Source organism: Cherax quadricarinatus, unplaced genomic scaffold (genome assembly GCF_038502225.1).
Source record: "Cherax quadricarinatus isolate ZL_2023a unplaced genomic scaffold, ASM3850222v1 Contig1316, whole genome shotgun sequence".
In the NCBI taxonomy this organism is placed as follows: Eukaryota; Metazoa; Arthropoda; class Malacostraca; order Decapoda; family Parastacidae; genus Cherax; species Cherax quadricarinatus.
The window spans coordinates 19,981-41,952 of NW_027196342.1; the positions used below are offsets into that span (position 1 = coordinate 19,981).

The window sequence follows — 21,972 nt, forward strand, 5'->3', positions numbered from 1 at the left end:
TCCTCCAGCCCATGGACCAGCAAATCATTTCTAACTTCAAAAAACTCTATACAAAAGCAGTGTTTCAAAAGTGCTTTGAAGTGATCTCAGACACTCAGTTGACCCTAAGAGGGTTCTGGAAGAATCACTTCAGTATCCTCAATTGCATAAGCTTTATAGGTAAGGCTTGGGAAAGAGTGACCTCCAAGACTTTGAACTCTGCTTGGAGAAAATTGTGGCCAGGTTGTGTCCTAGAGAGGGATTTTGAAGGGTTTTAGGCTGACCCTTACCCTGCCATCCCTGTGGACTCTATTGTAGCACTGGGGAAGCCCCTGGGGTTGGAGGTGAATGGCGAGGATGTGGAAGAGTTGGTGGAGGACCACAGGGATGAGCTAGCCACTGATGAGCTGTAAGAGCTTCAACTCAAACAGCAACACACTGCAGCTTAGGAACTTGCTTCAGAGGAGGAAGAAGAGGGAGTGAAGGAGGTGCCTTCTTCAGAGATTAAAGACATGTTTGCAGTGTGGACTAGGGTGCAAGCTTTTGTAGAGAAATACCACACTGATCAAGCTGAAACAAGCCATATCTGCAACATGTTCACTGACAAAACCCTGTACTACTTCAGGGAAATCTTAAAGAGATGCCAGAAACAGACCTCTATGGATAGATTTGTGACAGAGGCCCAGTGATTCTCAAGCTGGTCCTAGTGGCATTAAAAGACAAAGAAGGGATGTAACCTGAGAGAGGGCTTTGCCACCTGAAGTCTTTATGGAGGGGGATTCCTCTTACAAACACTAATTCCTCCCTCTTTCCTCCTCCCTATCTTCCAGAAGCCAACATTAGTCTTCAATAAAGGTATGTAATACTTATATAATTGTTAAAAAATATATTTTTTGTGACTATTTTTGTCTGGAATGGATTAATTGTATTTCCGTTTATTCTTATGGGAAATATTATTTTGGTTTTTGGCCATTTAAATGTTAGGTCGCCCTTCTGGAATGAATTAGGTTGATAACCATAGGCAGACACAATTCAAGTCTCTTCTCAAAGATCACTTACTCACCCACAACCAAATAAATACTGATTAATTGCATCTTATAAATTGTATATCTTAAATGTTTCTCATAATTGTATCACATAAATGTTAAACCTAAGACCCAATCAAACTTTGTTATTTTTTAATTACACTACCTAACAGAATACTCCATTCTATTCAATTCAATTCAATTCAATTCAAAGTTTATTCTCTATAAGGATTACAATGCTGAGTTTACAGAATTTGGTTATTGTGTGGTTTACATGTAGTAAAATAATAATTACAGAGTGTACCACTAGAACACCTAGCAAGCTAGGCATTTCGGGCAGACTTATATTAAATCTTAAGTTTAAAATATTACAAAATTATGAGGTAAGTTGGTATTATGGCTAAGTGACTAAATACTAGTGTGAGTTTAGCAATGTGAATGCTTTTGTTTTGGCACTATACATAGTTTCAGTATTGGAGTATCACAGGCCAACTTATGACTAGTTAAGATTCATTATTTTGAGATTGAGATTGATATTTCTGTTTATGGTCAAATGGGTGAGTGAGTGTAAGTGTGAACCACCAGGTGGTATTCGTATTATTAGTTGACAGGGTGTATCAGGGAGGTAAGATGTTTTCTGATGGTAGTTTTGAAGGTGATGAATGTGTCTGCAGTTTTGGAATTTTCAGGTAGGGTGTTCCAGATTTTAGGGCCTTTGACATACATTGAATTTTTGTAAAGGTTTAGTCGGACACGGGGAATGTCATAGAGATGTTTGTGTCTGGTGTTGTGCCTGTGGGTTCTGTCACAACTATCAAGAAAGCATTTTAGGTCAAGGTTAATATTGGAATTTAAGGTCCTGTAGATGTAGATTGCACAGTAGTAAGTGTGGATGTACTGAACAGGGAGTAAGTTTAGATCTATGAAAAGTGGGGGGTGTGTTGCCAGGGATGGGATTTAGTGATTATTCTTACTGCGGCTTTTTGTTGGGTTATTATTGGCTTTAGGTGTGTTGCTGCAGTTGAACCCCAAGCACAGATAGCATAGGTGAGGTATGGATATATAAGTGAATGGTATAGTGTGAGAAGGGCAGTTTGCGGCACGTAGTATCGTATCTTGGAGAGGATCCCAACCGTTTTGGATACTTTTTTGGTTATGTGTTGGATATGGGTGCTGAAGTTCAGGTTGTTGTCGAGGTATAGGCCTAGGAATTTGCCCTCTTTATGCCTGGCAATTAGAGTGTTGTCGATCTTAATGTTAATTTGCGCATCTCCTGCTCTGCTACCAAACATAATGTAGTAGGTTTTGTCAACGTTAAGCGTAAGTTTAGTGGCTGTCATCCAAGTCGATATTTTGATCAGCTCCTCATTAAAAATGGTGTTGAGGGTGGCAAGATTAGGGTGAGAGATGACATAAGTCGTGTCGTCAGCAAAGAGAATGGGGTTCAGGTGTCGAGATACGTTTGGAAGATCATTGATGTATATGAGGAAGAGCAGGGGATTGTACAGCAATGCATGCAACCATATGACCTGTCTTTGTAATACTCATTTGTGCTTTATTGTTATCTGTTTACAATAATGTTTTACCACTGAATACATCATTGCTTAGTTAATCTTAAGTTAATTTTAAGCCTGCCCATAATGCTATGCATACAAGTGGCTTTGGCATGCTGCATTTAACTGTATTCTTTTGTACTTCTCTGTATCATGTTCAAATTAATAAATAAATAAATAAGTATATATCGATGAGAAAGTTTTACCTATGCTCATGATATTGATCGAATTCATATACATATATAGGTTTTACATAGTATTTATGATGGGCTGGGATAGGCTAAGGAGATAAAGTGTTTTTTAATTATAGTTATAAAAATGCTAGCTGAACCAGTGATTCTGGAGATTTCTGGCAGGGAGTTCCAAATTTTGGGACCTTTAATGTACAACGAGTTTTTGAAAAGATTCTGCCTGACACGGGAGTGTCATAGAGGTTTTTGTGCCTAGTGTTGTGTCTGAGCCTTATTGCAACCATCAAGAAAGCGTTTCAGGTTGGAACTTATATTAGAATTGATTGTTCTGCAAATGTGGGTTGCACAATAGAATGAGTGAATATTTTGTATACTGTGTAGGTATAGGTCTTTGAAGAGTGGGGGGTTGTGTTGTCTAGCAGTGGATTGTGTGATCGTTTGCACTGCGGCTTTATGTTGTGTTATTGATTTTAGGTGGTTTTTCATTGCAGAATCCCAGGCACAAATACCATTGGTGAGGTATGGATAGATCAGTGATTAGTGTAGTGTAAGTAGTGCTGTTTGTGGTACATAGTAATGTATCTTCAAGAGGATGCCAACTGTTTTAGAAACTTTGTTATGTGTTGAATTTCAGGTTAATATCAAGGTTCAGACCCAGGAATTTTCCATCATTATGTTGAGCAATAAGGGTGTTGTTAAGCATAATGTTTAGTTGGACCTCACTTACTCTACTCTCAAACATAATGTTAAAAGTTTTGTCTATATTAAGTGTGAGTTTACTGATGCTCAGCCTGTTTGCTATTTTTGCGAGTTCTTCATTAACAACAGTGTTGAGTGAGGCTAGATTTGGGTGGGAGATGACAAAAGTCATGTCATCAGCAAAGAGAACAGACGTAAGCTGTTGTGATGTGTTTGGAATATTTATGTATAAAGGAAAAGGAGGGGGCCAAGAATGCTACCTTGTGGTACACCAGTGTCCAGGGGTCTTGTTGAGGAGGTTGTATAATTGACAGAGACATATTGCTTTCTTTTAGTTAAGTAGGACTTGATAAATGCAAGTTCATGGCTTCTTATACCATAATGATCAAGCATGAGGAGTAGGATGCTCTGATCTACTGTATCAAAAACTTTCTTGAGGTCAATAAAGAGTCCAATGTTATGTAAGGTAGGTCTAGCATTTTTATTATTGTTATTTGTGCTTTTGTTTCTCCTGAAGCCAAACTGGCATGGGTTAAGGATGCTTTGTGATGTTATGAAGGAGTATAAATAAGCTTTAGTATATGAGTTTCTCAAAGATTTTGGAAAGTAAAGGCAAGTTTGATATTGGTGTATAATTGTTTACATCTGCTGGGTCACCACCTTCGTGTACTGGTGTAATCCTTGCTTGCTTGAGTGATGCCAGGAAAGTGTTGGTTTTTAGTAATTTGTTAAAGAGTAATGCAATGGTGGGTGAAAGGATTCGAGCTGCTCATTTATACAGTAGTAGTGGTGCTTGGGTTACATTTTCTGATTTGTTTTTTAAAGAGTTAATAATTATGGTAACCTCAGTGGGCTGTGTTGGTGTAAGATAGAGGGATGTTGGGAAGTTTCCACCTAGATAATCATTAACTCAGACATTGCCAGTTGGAATTTTACTGGTGAGATTTGATCCTGTGATTGAGAAGAAACCATTTAACTTGTTAGCTGTATCAGTAGGCTGGAGTTTCAGTTTGTTTCATTTAGTACAATATTACTGTGTTCAGTTTGTGGTGTCCAGGGTCTGAGAGTGTTTTCCAGGTCTTTTTTATGTCTCGTTTCATTTCAGTAAATCTATTAGAATACTATAGTTGCATGAACTTTCTGATTAATTTGGTGAGGACTGATGTATAGTGTTTGATAAATTGTTTAGTTATTAAGCCCCTTCTATATTGTTTCTCATATTGATGTTTCATATTGATGGATCTTAGGATGCTGTTAGTAAGCCATGGACAACTTAGTATTGTATTTGTGATCTGTTTAGTTTTTATGGGACAATGTTTGTTATATTATCTTTGAATTTTGTTTAGAAATATCTCTACCCATTCATTGATACCAACAACAACAAAAAATTCTGTAAGAGAGTCAACTGAGCTTAGTTCAGCAGTGAAGTTACTTATTGATGCTTCGTCATGGAGTTGAAAGGAGAACTTATTATATTCCATTGATTGTTTACATATGTTTGTTAGGAGGAAGGTTGTGTAGTGGTCAGTAGTGTTGTCCATAATTATCCCCACTCTAAGGGGGGCTAGTATGTTTGTCCATATATGTTCAATTATGGTTGCACTTATCTCAGTCTTGTTTATTTTGTAATTGCTGGTATGAGTAGTGTATTGTTCATATTGTTGATGAAGTCAACCTTTACCTAACAGCATTAACCTTGACCTAACATATGACCAACAACAGATTCGTCATCTGTTAGGTCAAGGTTGATGCTGAAGTCTCCTGCTAGTAGTATGTGGTGCTTATTTATTTGTGTATCTGTAATCAATGTTTTTAGTTTATCACTAAAGGCTGGGATATTAATATGAGGCATCCTGTATATGGTCCAAATTGCTATAGGTTTTTAATTTTTTTTTACAGAGAAATTTGTGAATATATATTCACCATACTCATCATTGAAAGATATGGTGTTGCTACATGATAGTTCATTAGAATAACAGATGGCAATATCTCCCACAATTTGTTCTGGTCTGCAGTTGTGGATTGCTGTGTATCCTGGTAGTGTGTAGATGTCTATTGTGTCTTGCTTAAGCCAGGTTTCAGTAAGAATAATACAGGAGAAGGTTGCCTTTAATGAATCTAGGAGTGCCAGGAGGTCATCATAGTGCTTACTTAGGATCTAATATTGTAATTCAAAATTGTAATATATCTGGCACTGCTTAGGACAGTACTGGCTTCCATTGCTTTGTAGTAAAGACAATTGCTTTCAGTTGAATGGTGGCTGGGATTTAGATTATGTAGGTTCAGTTCAGGGTTGATGTCAGCATTGAGCATTTGGGGTTAACTGATAAATATTTAAATGATAATGAATTGCAGAAAGGTAATAAAGGGTAATATTAATGCCTGTAAAAATGGGTTGATTGAACAATAATGGTGTAAGTGTATATTGTTTCAGTAGATTATAAAACCTAATAGACATATAGTTCTGGACTAATGGAGGATGGTAAAAGACAGTTAGAAATATAAAAAAAAAAATAGAATTTTATACAAATATAAAAAAATTGAATTGTATACCTTTGTAGGCAAACAAGATGGTGATCTTGGTGTCTAACAAGAGTGTAAACTATAAGGTAGTGATTAGACAGCTTATGCAATTTACTGCTGTCAGATTGACAATATGGTAATAAGGATTAGGTTTTATAGAAAATAACTGGATGAAAAAAGTAGGGGTTTCATAACACTACTTTTGGAAAGTGGGTACAAACTGTATTTTATTCTGACTCAGTTAAACCAGCATCACTTAGAATTTTCTTTATTTAATTTCTACTGAGTTCAGTAGAACTGAAATATCTCCTTCCTGTTGATTCCTTCTTTATTGCAAGTATTTCCATCCCTTGCAAAGCACTGGTGGATTTTTCAGTTGTATTGTAGCTTTATTAATCTGTAGAGGAAATTTGGTCTTATTTTGGTCATGCATTCATTGACATCAACATCTGTTTTCATATTAACAGATATCCTTAATAGTTCATTAATTTGTGAGCTAAAGTTGAACTTTAGTATCACTGATTTCTTCCCAGTTTGATAACCTATCACTTTACACTCCTTTATGTCATCAGTAGGTACGTTGAGATGATCTTGGGTAAGTTGTAGGGTGGTTTGTTTACATGTTTTATAAGTTATAGTTAGTGGTAGAAGGTTGCTATTTACTACAACTAGTTGCTGTTGGTCGAAGTGGTCTTGGAAGTTGTTCATAACATTGGAAAGTTGTAAGTCCACTCTTGCTCTTTCATTCTTGATGTTGGTGTTTAGTTGGGTAACTTGATCTTTCAGGTGGTTGATGGTGTCCTCAGACTGGGTGTGGGTGTTGCTTAGTTGTTTCAGTGTATTTAGTTTTTGTTCAAGATTTGTGATCTCACCGAGGTGTTGTGTATTGGATGTTTGTAATTCCTTAATTTCCTGGGTTAACATGTCATTGGAGGTTTTAAGTTCCTGCATTTCCTGAGTTAAAATTATGTTTTTTTTATTCTGGATTCTAACGAGTTTACCTATTTCTGGGTCAGTAATGTTCATATCAAATCCATGGAAGGAATTATCTTGGATGTTTGTGGTGGTGGCCATGTTTGTTGTTGTTTAAATGCTTGCACCTTTGTAAACATTGTACACATTTCCTTAATCCTTGATGAAGACAGCTTCCTCCGTCTCACTTCCTTCTGCTCTGAAGCGCTTTCCTGAGCTGTGATCTGTTGCTGATGCACCTCAAGCTCTTGCAGGTCTGCATTGGTTAGTTCATCATCATTCTGCACCAACTCTTCCACATCCTCGCTACAAATCTCCAACCCCATGGACTTCCCCAATGACACAATAGCTTCCACTACTGGCATAGGTTCCTGAGGGTTAGCCCCAAGCCTCTTGTACACATTGTGGCCACAGTTTTTCCCAAGCAGAGTTCAAAGTCCTGCAAGTCACTCCCTCCCAAGCCTTACCTAGAAGGTTTATGCAACTGAGGATACTGAAATGATCTTTCCAAAACTCTCTTAGGGCCAATTCAGTGTCTGAGGTCAATTCAAAGCACTTGAATCACTGCTTTTCTGTAGAGTTTTTTGAAATTTGCAGTGACCTGCTGGTCCATGGGCTGGAGGAGAGGCGTTGTATTAGGAGGCAAAAACTTCACTTTAACAAAGCTAAACTCCCCTGCAATTTGTTCTTGCAAGTCATGAGGATGAGCAGGAGCATTGTCCATTACCAGGAGGCACTTGAGTGACAATTTCTTTTCCAGGAGGTAAATTTTCACAGTGGGGCCAAACACACCATAAAACCAGTCCATGAAAATTTCCCTAGTGACCCATGCCTTACTGTTCGATCTCCACATCACACACAATTTAGTCTTGATGACATTATTTTTCTTGAACACCCTTGGAGTTTCAGAGTGATACACCACTAAAGGCTTCACTTTGCAATCACCACTAGGATTACTATGCAACATTAATGTTAGCCTGTCTTTCATAGGCTTATGTCCTGGCAGTGCCTTTTCCTCCTGAGTAATGTGGGTCCTGTTTGGCATTTTCTTCCAAAACAGGCCTGTTTCGTCACAATTAAACACTTACTCTGGTTTTAAGTTTTCAGTCTCTATGTAATCCTTAAAGTCCTGCACATATTTTTCAGCTGCTTTTTTGTCTCACCTGGCAGCCTCACCATGCCTTATCACACTGTGTGTGCCACTATGATTCTTAAATCTCTCAAACCAGCCTTTGCTAGCCTTAAATTCATCAGCACCAGCACTATTTGGAGGCATTTTCTTAGTGAGATCATGCAACTGCCTTGCCTTTTCACATATTATTGACTGAGATATACTATCCCCTGAAAATTTTTTCTCGTTTGTCGACACCAATAACAGTCTCTCCACTTCTTTGAGTATTTGCAATTTGTTTTGTAATCACACTTGTACCTTTTGCAACAACAGCTGCCTTGATTGCCTTTTTGTTGTGCAAGATAATAGTGATGGTTGGATGGGGTTTGTTGTATAACTTTTCCAACTCCGAGATATGCACTCCACTTTCGTACTTTTCTATTATCTTCTTTTTCAGTTCAGTGGTACACCTCACCCTTTTTACCACAGGTTTGGCACTAGAAACTTTCTTGGGGCCCATGGTGGCTTATTTAGTGGTTGCAAGCACTGAAAACAGTGGAATAATACAAAACATATGGCAGGTACATGTGGAATCGACAGCAATGGCTTGTAAACAGTGGCACACTGGCTGGTAGACTGAGTGACTGGCCAGGCTCGCTCATGGCGCCGAGCAGACGCATTTGGGATGAAATCTCCTAACCGAGTTTTTAGGTGTTATCGGAGCCCATGTTTTTATGCCAAAGCGAGGCGTTATCTGATTTTGGCACTATCTGATCCAGGCATTAAGTGGGCGTTCACTGTAACTACATTACAGCTTATCGGCTAAGAAAATTATGCTATGCCCAAAAAACCCACCAGTGCTTTGTGAGGGATGGAAAAATCGCAGTTAGGAAACAGCCCACTGAGAAGAGATACTTCATCTTTACAGAACATGACCTTAAAACATTCCTAAGTGAGGCTGGACTAACAGAATCAGAGTAAAGTGCAGATAATACCCACAGTCCACCGTTAGTGTTAAATTGTCATAAATTTGTGCCCCCCTAAAATTCTAATACCCCAAGTACTTTTGATTGTCATTGCTGTATTCAACGACCATTCTACCTCATAGTCTTAATTGTGTTTAATATCTACAGAATGTATCTCCTTTTTTACATCTTACCACATCACTGTTCTATCTTGTTTTATTTTAAACTAACCATAAATTGTCCTCAATAATTCTACCTCACTTTAAGAAATACTCATTTGCCCAATTTTATTCTAAAATCCCTATTATTGCCCAATTTTACTTTAAACTATATTGACCAAACTTATTGTAAACTTTTTTTATTGCCCTTTTTTATTCTGTACTTTTTTAAGCTAGTATTTTCAACTACAACTTTTATATCATCCTGTCTACCATCTTACTAGCATATTATAACCAAGTCATTGCCATTTTTATTTTTATCATTTTTTTTTATTATTCTTTTGCTACCTTAACTTGTGTATTTTATCTTGTCAATTTAAATCTAGTTTTACTCTATTAGATTAAACTCAGTTGTACTATAGCTCATTCTAGCTCAATACATAGTCAATACCAAATTCATTATATTAGACCATAGTGTAATTACTAGTGAGAGTCTGGTGCTATTTTTAATTTGTATTTTTATATTACTAGATTAAACCTAGTTGTACTATAGCTCATTCTAGCTCAATAAATAGACTGTACCAAAGTCATTATATTAGATCTTAGTGCAATTACTAGTGAGAATCTTGTGTTATTTTTAATTTGTATTTTTATATTATTAGTTTATACCTAGTTGTACTTTAGTTCATTCTAGCACAACACATAGACATCATCAACTTCATTATGTGTAGTAGTGACTATACTCTGTATGACCAAAATACTCTAGCTATGTACTTGTCCAAACTTCCCACCACTACAGATATCAGTACTAGAACTCAACACACAACTAAGGATATAAATAACCATAATTTAAACCTAGAAGATGATTGATCATGTTGACCCTGATCTAAACCTCCATAATCTGACACCCAATCAAAACCTATTGGAAAGTAACTGTCTTTATTACACAGCATCACAAGCCAGCACTATCCTGAACACTGCTAAAAGTCTATCAGTACTTAACTACAACATCAGGTCCTTAAGCAAACACTATGACGACCTCCTGGCACTCCCTGAATCACTAAAGACACCCTTCTCCCGCATTATTCTTACTGAGACCTGGCTTAAGCAGGACACAATAGATATCTACCCTCTACCAGGATATGCAGCAATCCACAACTGCAGACCATACTTAATATTTATTTTCTACAGGATAACGATAAACCAGAGGAGTGTAAAGTGTGCTTTAACAATTATGATGAACTACGTCGACCACGCAATCTGCCGTGTGGTCACACATTCTGCTCTCAATGTATTGAAGATACAATTAAGAATGCTCAGCTCACCTGCCCCAGCTGTCGTGCTGAGCACAGTGCCACAGATGCTACTCAGTTCCCGATCAACTATGCTATGGAGGCTGTGATAAAGAAACTCAGAAGTATCCAGGTTACATCAGTGCAAAGTGTGTCAACAAAATGTGGTCAAGATCGCACAAGAGGCATCAGCAAGAAGTTACGATCTTTGGTACAGGAACACAAGAGCAGTATCAGTAACCTTATAATTGAGTGTGAAGAAGCACTGTCCCAGCTGGGCAAGTACCAGGGACAGGTGAGGGACTGGAAGACCCAGCATCACCAACTGCAGGACAGACTCTATGATCTGCTGGAGCAGAACAAGGCAGCGATAGAGCTCCTGGAACAGGAGGATACCAGTGTGCTGACTATGACAACAGAAGGAGAAGCAGGAAAGAAGCAGCTGCAGACAATGCTGGAGAACCTCAACACAGTCAACACTGCACAGGAGGTCGTCACAACCTTTGATGAGGCTGATCACTACAACGTGGAGGTTGAAGATTGGATCCAGAAGTGTCAGGAACTCTTCCCAGATGTTAACACTGTCTACACCTCAGTAAAGGTATGATGCCACAGACATTATTGAACTTTCTAAACAATTTCTTAATTCATTTTTATATATTGATTCTGTTCTGTAAATATATACAACTTTAAGAGCAATATTAAAATGTGATTTTCACCAAAATGTTGCGAGATTCTTAAACTATTTTTCTGTCAACAATACTTCATTTCCATATTTTTCAATTATTTTTGTACTGCGCGCATAAAAACTCGAGCTCGTTCCTTAAGTTATCTATTATTAAATATATCTTTCTTCTTTCATTGCACTGGCCATATCCCACTGAAGGAGGGTGGCCCAAAAAGAAAAACAAAAGTTTCTTTATAAATTTAGTATTGTATACAGGATAAGGGGTCATTAGCTTCTTCCTCCTGACATTTTAGTTACCTCTTATGACATGCATGGCTTACAGGGGAGGAATTCTCTTCCACTTCCCCATGGAAATAACAGGAAATAAACAAGAAAAAGCACTAGTAAGAAAAGAGAAGAAAACCCAAAGGGGTGTGTTTGTGTGCTTGTACATACTTGAAATTATGCATATTTATGTGACAGAAAAAAAACACCAGCAATCATACCATTATGTAAAACAATTACAGGCTTCTGTTTTACACTCATTTGGTAGGACAGTAGTACCTCCCTGGGTGGTTGCTGCGTACCAACCTACTACCACAGCATAGTAGTATCTCCCTGGGTGGTTGCTATCTACCAACCTACTACCATAGGATGGTAGTACCTCCCTGGGTGGCGGATGTCTGCCAGCTTTCTACCACAGGATGGTAGTACCTCCCTGGAGGGTTGCTGTCTACCAACCTACTACCACAGGATGGTAGTACCTCCCTGGGTGGTTACTCTCTACAAACCTACTACCACAGGATGGTAGTACCTCCTTGGGTGGTTGCTGTCTACCAACCTATTACAATAGGATGGTATTACCTCCCTGGGTGGTTGCTGTCTACCAACCTACTACCACAGGATGGTAGTACCTCCCTGGGTGGTTGCTGTCTACAAACCTACTACCACAGGATGGTAGTACCTCCTTAGGTGGTTGCTGCCTACCAACCAATTACAACAGGATGGTAGTACCTCCCTGGGTGGTTGCTGTCTACCAACCTACTACCACAGGATGGTAGTACCTCCCTGGGTGGTTGCTGTCTACAAACCTACTACCACAGAATGGTAGTACCTCTCTGGGTGGTTGCTGTCTACCAACCTACTACCACACGATGGTAGTACCTCCCTGGGTGGTTGCTATCTACCAGCCTACTACCACATGATGGCAGTACCTCCCTGGGTGGTTGCTGTCAACCAACCTACTACCACAGGATCACAGTACCTCCCAGGGTGATTGCTGTCTATAAACCTACTCCCACAGGATGGCAGTACCTCCCAGGGTGATTGCTGTCTATAAACCTACTACCACAGGATGGTAGTACCTCCCTGGGTGGGTGCTCTGTACCAACCTACTACCACAGGATGGTAGTACCTCCCTGGGTGGTTGCTGTCTTCCAACCTACTACCACAGGATGGTAGTACCTCCCTGGGTGGTTGCTGTCTACCAACCTACTACCACAGGATGGTAGTACCTCCCTGGGTGGTTGCTATCTACCAACCTACTACCACAGGATCAGAGAACCTCCCAGGGTGATTGCTGTCTATAAACCTACTCCCACAGGATGGCAGTACCTCCCAGGGTGATTGCTATCTATAAACCTACTACCACAGGATGATAGTACCTCCCTGGGTGGGTGCTCTGTACCAACCTACTACAATAGGATGGTAGTACCTCCCTGGGTGGTTGCTGTCTTCCAACCTACTACCACAAGATGTTAGTACCTCCCTGGGTGGTTGCTATCTACCAACCTACTACCACAGGATCACAATACCTGCCAGGGTGATTGCTGTCTATAAACCCACTCCCACAGGATGGTAGTACCTCCCAGGGTGGTTGCTGCCTACGAACCTACTACCACAGGATGGTAGTACCTCCCTGAGTGGTTGCTTCAAGAGATATCCAAGGAAGGTTAAAGAATAGGTACAGGTGATGTGCTAGGAAGGGTTGAAGGAAGGTACAAGGGATATCCTAGGAAGGTACAGGGGATATTCTAAGAAGGGTTGAAGGAAGGTACAGGGGATATCCTAGGAAGGGTTGAAGGGAGGGACGAGGGATATCGCAGGAAGGGTTGAAGGAAGGTACAGGGGATATATTAGGAAGGGTTGAGGGAAGGTACAGGGGATATTTTAGGAAGGTTGAAGGAAGTTACTGGAGATATATTAGGAAGGTTGAAGGTAGGTACAGGGGATATATTAGGAAGGGTTGAAGGGAGGTACAGGGGATATATTAGGAAGGGTTGAAGGGAGGTACAGGGGATATATTAGGAAGGTTGAAGGTAGGTTAAGTGGATATGTTAGGAAGGTTGAAGGTAGGTACAGGGGATATATTAGGAAGGGTTGAAGGAAGATACAGGGGATATATTAGGAAGGTTGAAGGAAGGTACAGGGGATATATTAGGAAGGGTTGAAGGGAGGTACAGGGGATATATTAGGAAGGGTTGTAGGGAGGTACAGGGGATATATTAGCAGTTGAAGGGAGGGTGTGAGTTATATTTTAAGACATAAGTCTTGAGTAATCAACAGTTGTGAAAGTGTCAGAGTGGAGACAAGTTGTTGCTGACATCCAGCATTAATGTTTGTGTTGGTAATGACAGGTACAGGAGACCATTAAGAAGGCCCTGGACACCATCACCACAGAGACAGGTGCCACAGCTGCCACTGTTCTCCAGGGAGACTCAGCCACCACCATCATGGAGAAAGTTAAGATAATTACTGGTGAAATCCCTCCAGCGACATTAACTGTAAGTTGAAAGTCTTTGTTTTTTTTCATGTTATACAATATTAATCATAATAACATGATCATCAAGATTTTCATTTTTAAAATTACCTACTTTCTTATTCCTATAATATGGTAACAAACTTGCTACCTAACTTATTTATACACAACTTTTCATAATATTTTGACTGACGGGTTTTTCTAATATTCCATATAGTTGTCATAGTCACAAAAATAGACATTGTATAAACTAAACCAACTGAACCTCCTCTCCAACTCTCTGAAACAGTAAATAAACTGAATGACTTCTTCTCTACCATAGTAATAAATATAGCCAAAAAGTCAGAGCTCTCAAGCCCAGTTTAGTTATTACCTAACTGATAACTATCACACTTCCCTCTACCTATTCCAAACTAATTCTACATACATTACTTCTATAATAAAGTCACTAACAAAACCCAAAGTTAAGTTAATTTATGACTACTGATATATAAGAAAGTTGTTCATGTGTTACTCAACTATTGAACAGTAGGGCGCCACTCATACAGCAGGTTAGGTTTAAGGCTATCGTCAGAAAGCGGGCATTGCCAGTAAGCAGAACACCATATTTTCTGCTTATAAATGCATTCAAATACCAGATAAGTTTACAATAACATATACAACCTCTCCTCTCTTAACAACGGAGTTCTGGTCCTAAGACAACATTGGTAAACAAATTCGTCACTAAGTGAAGAGCATACTATAATGGTAGTGGGTTTCAGTCAACCATTTATAACATTTCTGGTACATTTTTGAATGTTTATACAGTAGTGTACTGTATATTGTAATAAACAAAATAGAGGAAATCAGCTCTAATATACATTATTTAGGTATGTATACTGGTCAGAGAGCCCATCATAAGTCTGAGTCATCGGTAAACAAGTTTGTCACTAAGTAAGGAGAAGCTGTATTATGCTAACAGTAGAACTTGGCATTAAAAACAATAAAAAGTAAAATACATACACAGTATATTCATTACTTTAAAATATTTGTAGTCTTAATGAAGGGTGAAGAGTGAGTAATATTTATTTGTAGAAAGTCAGGTGTAGGTAGACCTGGCTCCCACTCCCAAATGTAATATACAATGTAGATCTACTTTGTTACTGCTGGTGCTCCAAATGTAGATCAACGTTTTATCTTTCCTGTCTCCAAATTTGCCTCAAATGACCTAAGATGCCTGGTAAGTATAGAATGGGTCTTAACACCTGGTATGAGCAGTATTAAAAAATTTGGGACTACTTAGTACCTTGTGGGAGCACCAGATCAATTGAGAAACAGATAGAACAAAGAACATGGCAAACACCATGGATTCACTGATGTCATATTAGCACTTCCCTATAAAGAACAGTTGACCCTTAGTTTCATGGCTTTGAGATAGATGTTTCCACAAGTGGTCAAGGAAATATAAAAAACCTCAATAATAACCCAGGTGCAACATTTGTGCAACATCCTTTCATTTTTGATACCACTGGTAGTGTCATCCTGCCAGAATATCCTATAGCATACGCCCTAAGTAAAGAGAAATAATTCTGGAATGTGTAATATGTGTTCAGCAGGCTGGCTGGCCGGGTAGGTGGGTGGCTGATTGACTTTGGTTGTCTCTATTATTTCTGTCTGTATCTATTTCTGTCTGTATCTATCTCCATTTGCATATATCTCTGTCTATCTCTGTTTGTATATATCTCTGTCTCAGTCTATCCCCATCTCTGTCTCTCCCTGTATCTCACAGGTACACATAAGCACAGTTATCATACAAAGTATAAATTACATAGGATAACCCCAAAAAATCCAGACAAAGTGTGATACTGTGCTTGTAGATATAAGACATAATAAGCATGAATGACAAGTAATACACATTTTTCACTTGATCAGGAACCAGACATGATGACTCTGCATCGTGTGTAATACCTCTTTGTTCATGAGTGGTGTTCTCTCTGATACAGAGAGACAGACAGAGACATGAGTGGTGTTCTCTCTGATACAGAGAGACAGACAGAGACAGGAAGACACATAGGCAGACAGAAAGACAGATAAGCAGACAGATAGACATGTTACATGTTTAATGTATAACAGTGAAAAGAAATAAATCATGGGTTCTCTGGAGCAGTGCATGATCATCAAGTGTCACTGAACTGCTGCACTGTCAGCAGTGCATGATCATCAAGTGTCACTGAACTGCTACACTGTCAGCAGTACATGATCATCAAATGTCACTGAACTGCTGCACTGTCAGCAGTGCATGATCATCAAGTGTCACTGAACTGCTACACTGTCAGCAGTGCATGATCATCAAGTGTCACTGAACTGCTGCACTGTCAGCAGTGCATGATCATCAAGTGTCACTGAACTGCTGCACTGTCAGCAGTGCATGATCATCAAGTGTCACTGAACTGCTGCACTGTCAGCAGTGCATGATCATCAAGTGTCACTGAACTGCTGCACTGTCAGCAGTGCATGATCATCAAGTGTCACTGAACTGCTACACTGTCAGCAGTGCATGATCATCAAGTGTCACTGAACTGCTACACTGTCAGCAGTGCATGATCATCAAGTGTCACTGAACTGCTGCACTGTCAGCAGTGCATGATCATCAAGTGTCACTGAACTGCTGCACTGTCAGCAGTGCATGATCATCAAGTGTCACTGAACTGCTACACTGTCAGCAGTGCATGATCATCAAGTGTCACACTGAACTGCTGATCACTGTCAGCAGTGCATGATCATCAAGTGTCACAGCATGATCATCAAGTGTCACTGAACTGCTGCACTGTCAGCAGTGCATGATCATCAAGTGCATGATCATCAAGTGTCACTGAACTGCTACACTGTCAGCAGTGCATGATCATCAAGTGTCACTGAACTGCTACACTGTCAGCAGTACATGATCATCAAGTGTCACTGAACTGCTGCACTGTCAGCAGTGCATGATCATCAAGTGTCACTGAACTGCTGCACTGTCAGCAGTGCATGATCATCAAGTGTCACTGAACTGCTGCACTGTCAGCAGTGCATGATCATCAAGTGTCACTGAACTGCTACACTGTCAACAGTGGAGTGACAATAATCTTACACCTTCCTTCAAAAAGTTTCTTACATACTCCACCATCTCTAAAACATTGGTAAGCAAGACACATAGGCAACAGTTAGACATATTTAAACCAAAACGTTTCACCTACACAGTAGGCTTCTTCAGTTGAGTACAGAAAGTAGGCAGGAGTAGTAGAGATGTGAAGACGATGTTATCAGTCCATCACCCTTGAAGTTGAAGATTTGAGGTTGTCAGTCCCTCAGCCTGGAGAAGAGTTCTGTTCCATACTCTCAAACAATGTGGAGATCAAGTGTAGAAGTGTAGAAGCTTTCAAGAGGAAACTGGAGAAGTATCTTCACCAGGTGCCAGATCAACCAGGCTGTGATGGATATGTGGGGCAGTGGGCCTCCAGCAGCAACAGCCTGGTTGACCAGGAAAGTACCAGATGAGCCTGGCCCATGGCCAGGCTCAGAGAGTAGATAAACTCTTGAAACTTTTCAAAGGTATATCAAAGGTATCAAGCAACAGCGTTGAGACATATATACAGTGGATCCTCGGGTTACAATATTATTCCATTCCAGAGAGCTTGTCCTTAACTGATTTTATTGTTAGCCGAATTAATTTTCCCCATAAGATATAATGGAAATCCAATTAATCTGTTCCAGACACCCGAAAGTACGTATTAGAAGAAAAAAATTTTCAAATGAAATATACATTTTCCTACACAGAAAACAATGAGACATGAAGAATAAATAGATGAAGAATAAATGACACTTATCCTTACTGAAGATTTATTGATGAGTGATGAGATGGGAGAAGGGGATATGATGGAGGTGTATTATTGTTGGAAGGGGAATCCCCTTCCATAAGGACTTTAGGTAGCAAGTCCTTTTACGGGGTTACTTCCCTTCTTTGTTTTTTAATGCTACTGGGAACAACTTGACAGTCGCTGGACCTCAGTCGCACCAAAAATCTGTCCATAGTGCTCTGTTTCTGGCATTCCTTTAAGATTTCCCTTAATTGGGGCACAACATTGTCATTGTAAAAGTCACCAGCACGGCTTGCAACAGCTGTGTCGGGGTGATGTTCATCCATAAAGGCTTGCACCTTTGTCCACATTGTACAAATGTCCTTAATTGTTGAAGAAGGCAACTTCCTCTATCTCTCTCCCCTCCTCTGAAACAATTTCCTCAGCTGTGGTCTCTTGCTGTTGCAGATGCTCTTGCAGCTCATCAGTGATTAGTTCTTCATCATCGTTCTCCACCAACTCTTCCACATCCTCCCCACTAACCTCCAACCCCATGGACTTCCCCAATGACACAATAGATTCCACAACTGGTATAGGCTCCTCAGGTTTAGCCCAAAATCCTTCAAAATCCCTCTCTTGTACATATTATGGCCACAATTTCCTCCAAGCAGAGTTCAAAGTCCTGCAAGTCACTCCCTCCCAAGCCTTACCTATAAGGTTTATGCAACTGAGGATACTGAAGCGATCTTTCCAAAAATCTCTTAGTGTCAATTCAGTGTCTGAGGTCACTTCAAATCACTTTTAAAACACTGCTTTGGTGTATAGTTTTTTGAAATTTGAAATGACCTGCTGGTCCATGGGCTGGAGGAGAGGAGTGGTTTTAGGAGGCAAAAACCTGACTTTAATGAAACTCAACTCCCCCACAATTCGCTCTTGCAAGTTTGGAGGTTGAGCAGGAGCATTGTCTAATACCAGGTGGCACTTGAGGTCCAATTTATTTTCTAGGAGGTATTTTTTCACAGTGGGACCAAACACATGATAGAACCAGTTGAGGAAAATGTCCCTAGTGACCCATGCCTTACTGTTTGCCTTCCACATCACACACAAATTAGCCTTAATGACACTGTTTTTCTTGAACACTCTGGGAGTTTCAGAGTGATACATGAGTAAAGTCTTCACTTTGCAATCCCCACTAACATTACTACAAAACATGAGAGCTAGCTTGTCTTTCATAGGCTTGTGTCCTTGGAGTACCTTTTCCTCCTGAATAATGTAGGTCCTGTTTGGCATTTTCTTCCAAAACAGGCCTGTTTCGTCACAATTGAACACTTGTTGGTGTTTTAATTTTTCAGCCTCTATGTACCCGTTAACCCGTAAACGGTCCAAATGTATATATACATTCTTACCGCTAGCTCCCCAAACACATATCTATGTAAGTTTCATTTTTCCTGCCTCCAAATTTGGCACAATTGCCCTGAGATGCCTGGTCAGCATAGAATGGGTCTTAACACTCGGTGTGCACCATATTAAAAAAATCTGGGACCACTTAGTACCTTGTGGGAGTGCCAGTTAAAATGAGCACCAGCTAAGCAAGCAGTGCGGCAAACACCAAGGATTCACTGATGTAATGTCATATTAACACTCCCCTTTTAAGAGGAAAGTGATGTTGACCTCAAGTTTAGTGCTTGTCTATCTGTCTCTGTATCTGTCACTGTCTATTTGTCACTGTCTATCTGTGTCTATCTGTCTCGGCCTGTCTCTGTCTACCTGCCTGTGTCTCTGCCTGTCTCTGTCTATCTGTCTCTATGTCTATGGCTATCTGTCTCTGTCTACCTGTCTCTGTCTACCTGTCTCTATCTTCTCTGTCTCTTTCTATCTGTCTCTGGCTATCTCTTCTTATCTCTGTCTCACAGGTACATATAAATACAATTACATAAAGTGTAAATTACCTGGGATAACCTAAACAAATCTGAAGTGCTATACTGTGCTTGTAGATATAATGCATACGAATACCTGTTGATTCACAGTGGCTCTCTTTGAGACAGAGAGACAAGCAGAGACAGAAAGAGAGACAAGCAGATAGAGAGACAGATAAGCAGAGACAGAAATGCTGATGCTCATCAAATGTCATTCCTTATCAAACTCTTATCACTGCCATTCCGGATGCTTGTCACTGACATCATGCTTCAAGGGAACTTCTACTTCTTCCTTCTTCTTCCTTCTTCCTTCTTCTCCAGTCTTCTTCTTCCTTCTTCTTCTGTACACATGTGTATCTAAAACATTGCTGGAACCTATAAATACTTTGTATATATTCCTATACAATAGTAAATAACCAAGGCAGGTGTAAATGTCCACCTGACAATGTGAGTACAATTTCAGTACCTAATATTAATGTCAGAACAAAGATTGGTCATGAAGTGACAAGAACTACTATAAATTGCAATTATCAGAACATAAAAATTTCATAAAATAATATGAAAACCAGAAAAAAAGGTATATCATCAACACTTCTGCAAGCAGCAGGACTCCATGTTGCCATCAGGTAATTGCCAAGTGCCATCTTCATGCCCTCATATCATGGTAAATACTGACCCTAGAAAAATGTGTACTTTATTTCTATATAAAAAGAAAGCTTTTTTTATTTTTCAAAATATTCAGGGCACTGGGGTAGTGAACGTGCATATATACGTATATGTTTGGACCATTTACGGGTTAAAGTCCTGCACATATTTATCAGCTGCTTTTTCGTCAGAAGTGGCAGCCTCACCATGCCTTATCAAACTGTGTATGCCACTACGATTCTTAAAATGTGGGCCTACCAGCTTTCTCCTGCTCGATTTGAAGCCGCTAGAATTTATGAGTACATATACGTCAAACACGGTACCTTGTAAGACGTATATATACGGCCGCGACAGTCAAAGGATTAAATCTCTCAAACCAACCTTTGCTGGCCTTAAATTAACTAACATCAACACTGGTTTCAGGCATTTTCTTATTTTTTTTTATTATCAAACTGGCCGATTCCCACCAAGGCAGGGTGGCCCGAAAAAGAAAAACTTTCACCATCATTCACTTCATCACTGTCTTGCCAGAAGGGTGCTTTACACTACAGTTTTTAAACCGCAACATTAACACCCCTCCTTCAGAGTGAAGGCTCTGTACTTCCCATCTCCAGGACTCAAGTCCGGCCTGCTGGTTTCCCTGAATGCCTTCATAAATGTTACTTTGCTCACACTCCAACAGCACGTCAAGTATTAAAAACCATTTGTCTCCATTCACTCCTATCAAACACGCTCACGCATGCCTGCTGGAAGTCCAAGCCCCTCGCACACAAAACCTCCTTTACCCCCTCCCTCCAACCTTTCCTAGGCCGACCCCTACCCCGCCTTCCTTCCACTACAGACTGATACACTCTTGAAGTCATTCTGTTTCGCTCCATTCTCTCTACATGTCAGAACCACCTCAACAACCCTTCCTCAGCCCTCTGGACAACAGTTTTGGTAATCCCGCACCTCCTCCTTACTTCCAAACTACGAATTCTCTGCATTATATTCACACCACACATTGCCCTCACACATGACATCTCCACTGCCTCCAGCCTTCTCGCTGCAACATTCATCACCCATGCTTCACACCCATATAAGAGCGTTGGTAAAACTATACTCTCATACATTCCCCTCTTTGCCTCCAAGGACAAAGTTCTTTGTGTCCACAGACTCCTAAGTGCACCGCTCACCCTTTTCCCCTCATCAATTCTATGATTCACCTCATCTTTCATAGACCCATCCACTGACACGTCCACTCCCAAATATCTGAATACATTCACCTCCTCCATACTCTCTCCCTCCAATTAAATCATAATGCAACTGCCTGCCTTGTCACATATGATTGGCTGTAAAACACTATCTCCTGATAATTGTTTGTCATTGATCCACACCAATAACAGTCTCTCCACATCTTCAAGCATTTGCTATCTCTATTTTGTAAGCATACTTGCACCTTTCGCAACAACAGCTTCCTTGACTGCCTTTCTGTTGGCCAAGAAAGTAGTGATGGTTGATTGGGGTTTCTTATACAACCAGGCCAGCTTGGAGGCACTCCACTTTTGTATTATGCGATTATCTCTTTCTTCAATTCGCTAGTATTTCTCAACCTTTTCACCACAGGGTTAGCACTTGAAGCTTTCTTTGGGCCCATGCTGGCTTATTTAGCAGTTACAAGCACTTAAAACAATAGATTAATACAAAATGTAGCATGTATGTGT

General features: G+C 39.9%; 1 protein-coding gene across 2 annotated transcripts in view; it reads left to right on the plus strand.

Annotated features, from left to right (window-relative positions):
* LOC128697281 (tripartite motif-containing protein 59) overlaps positions 1-21,972 on the plus strand; it is a 68,288-nt gene that overhangs the window by 13,658 nt on the left and 32,658 nt on the right. For both annotated transcript variants that reach the window (XM_070080944.1, XM_070080945.1), the window contains exons 3-4: positions 10,368-11,069; positions 13,772-13,918. In XM_070080944.1, the coding sequence (XP_069937045.1) occupies positions 10,368-11,069; positions 13,772-13,918 (849 nt within the window). The remainder of the gene's footprint in view (positions 1-10,367; positions 11,070-13,771; positions 13,919-21,972) is intronic.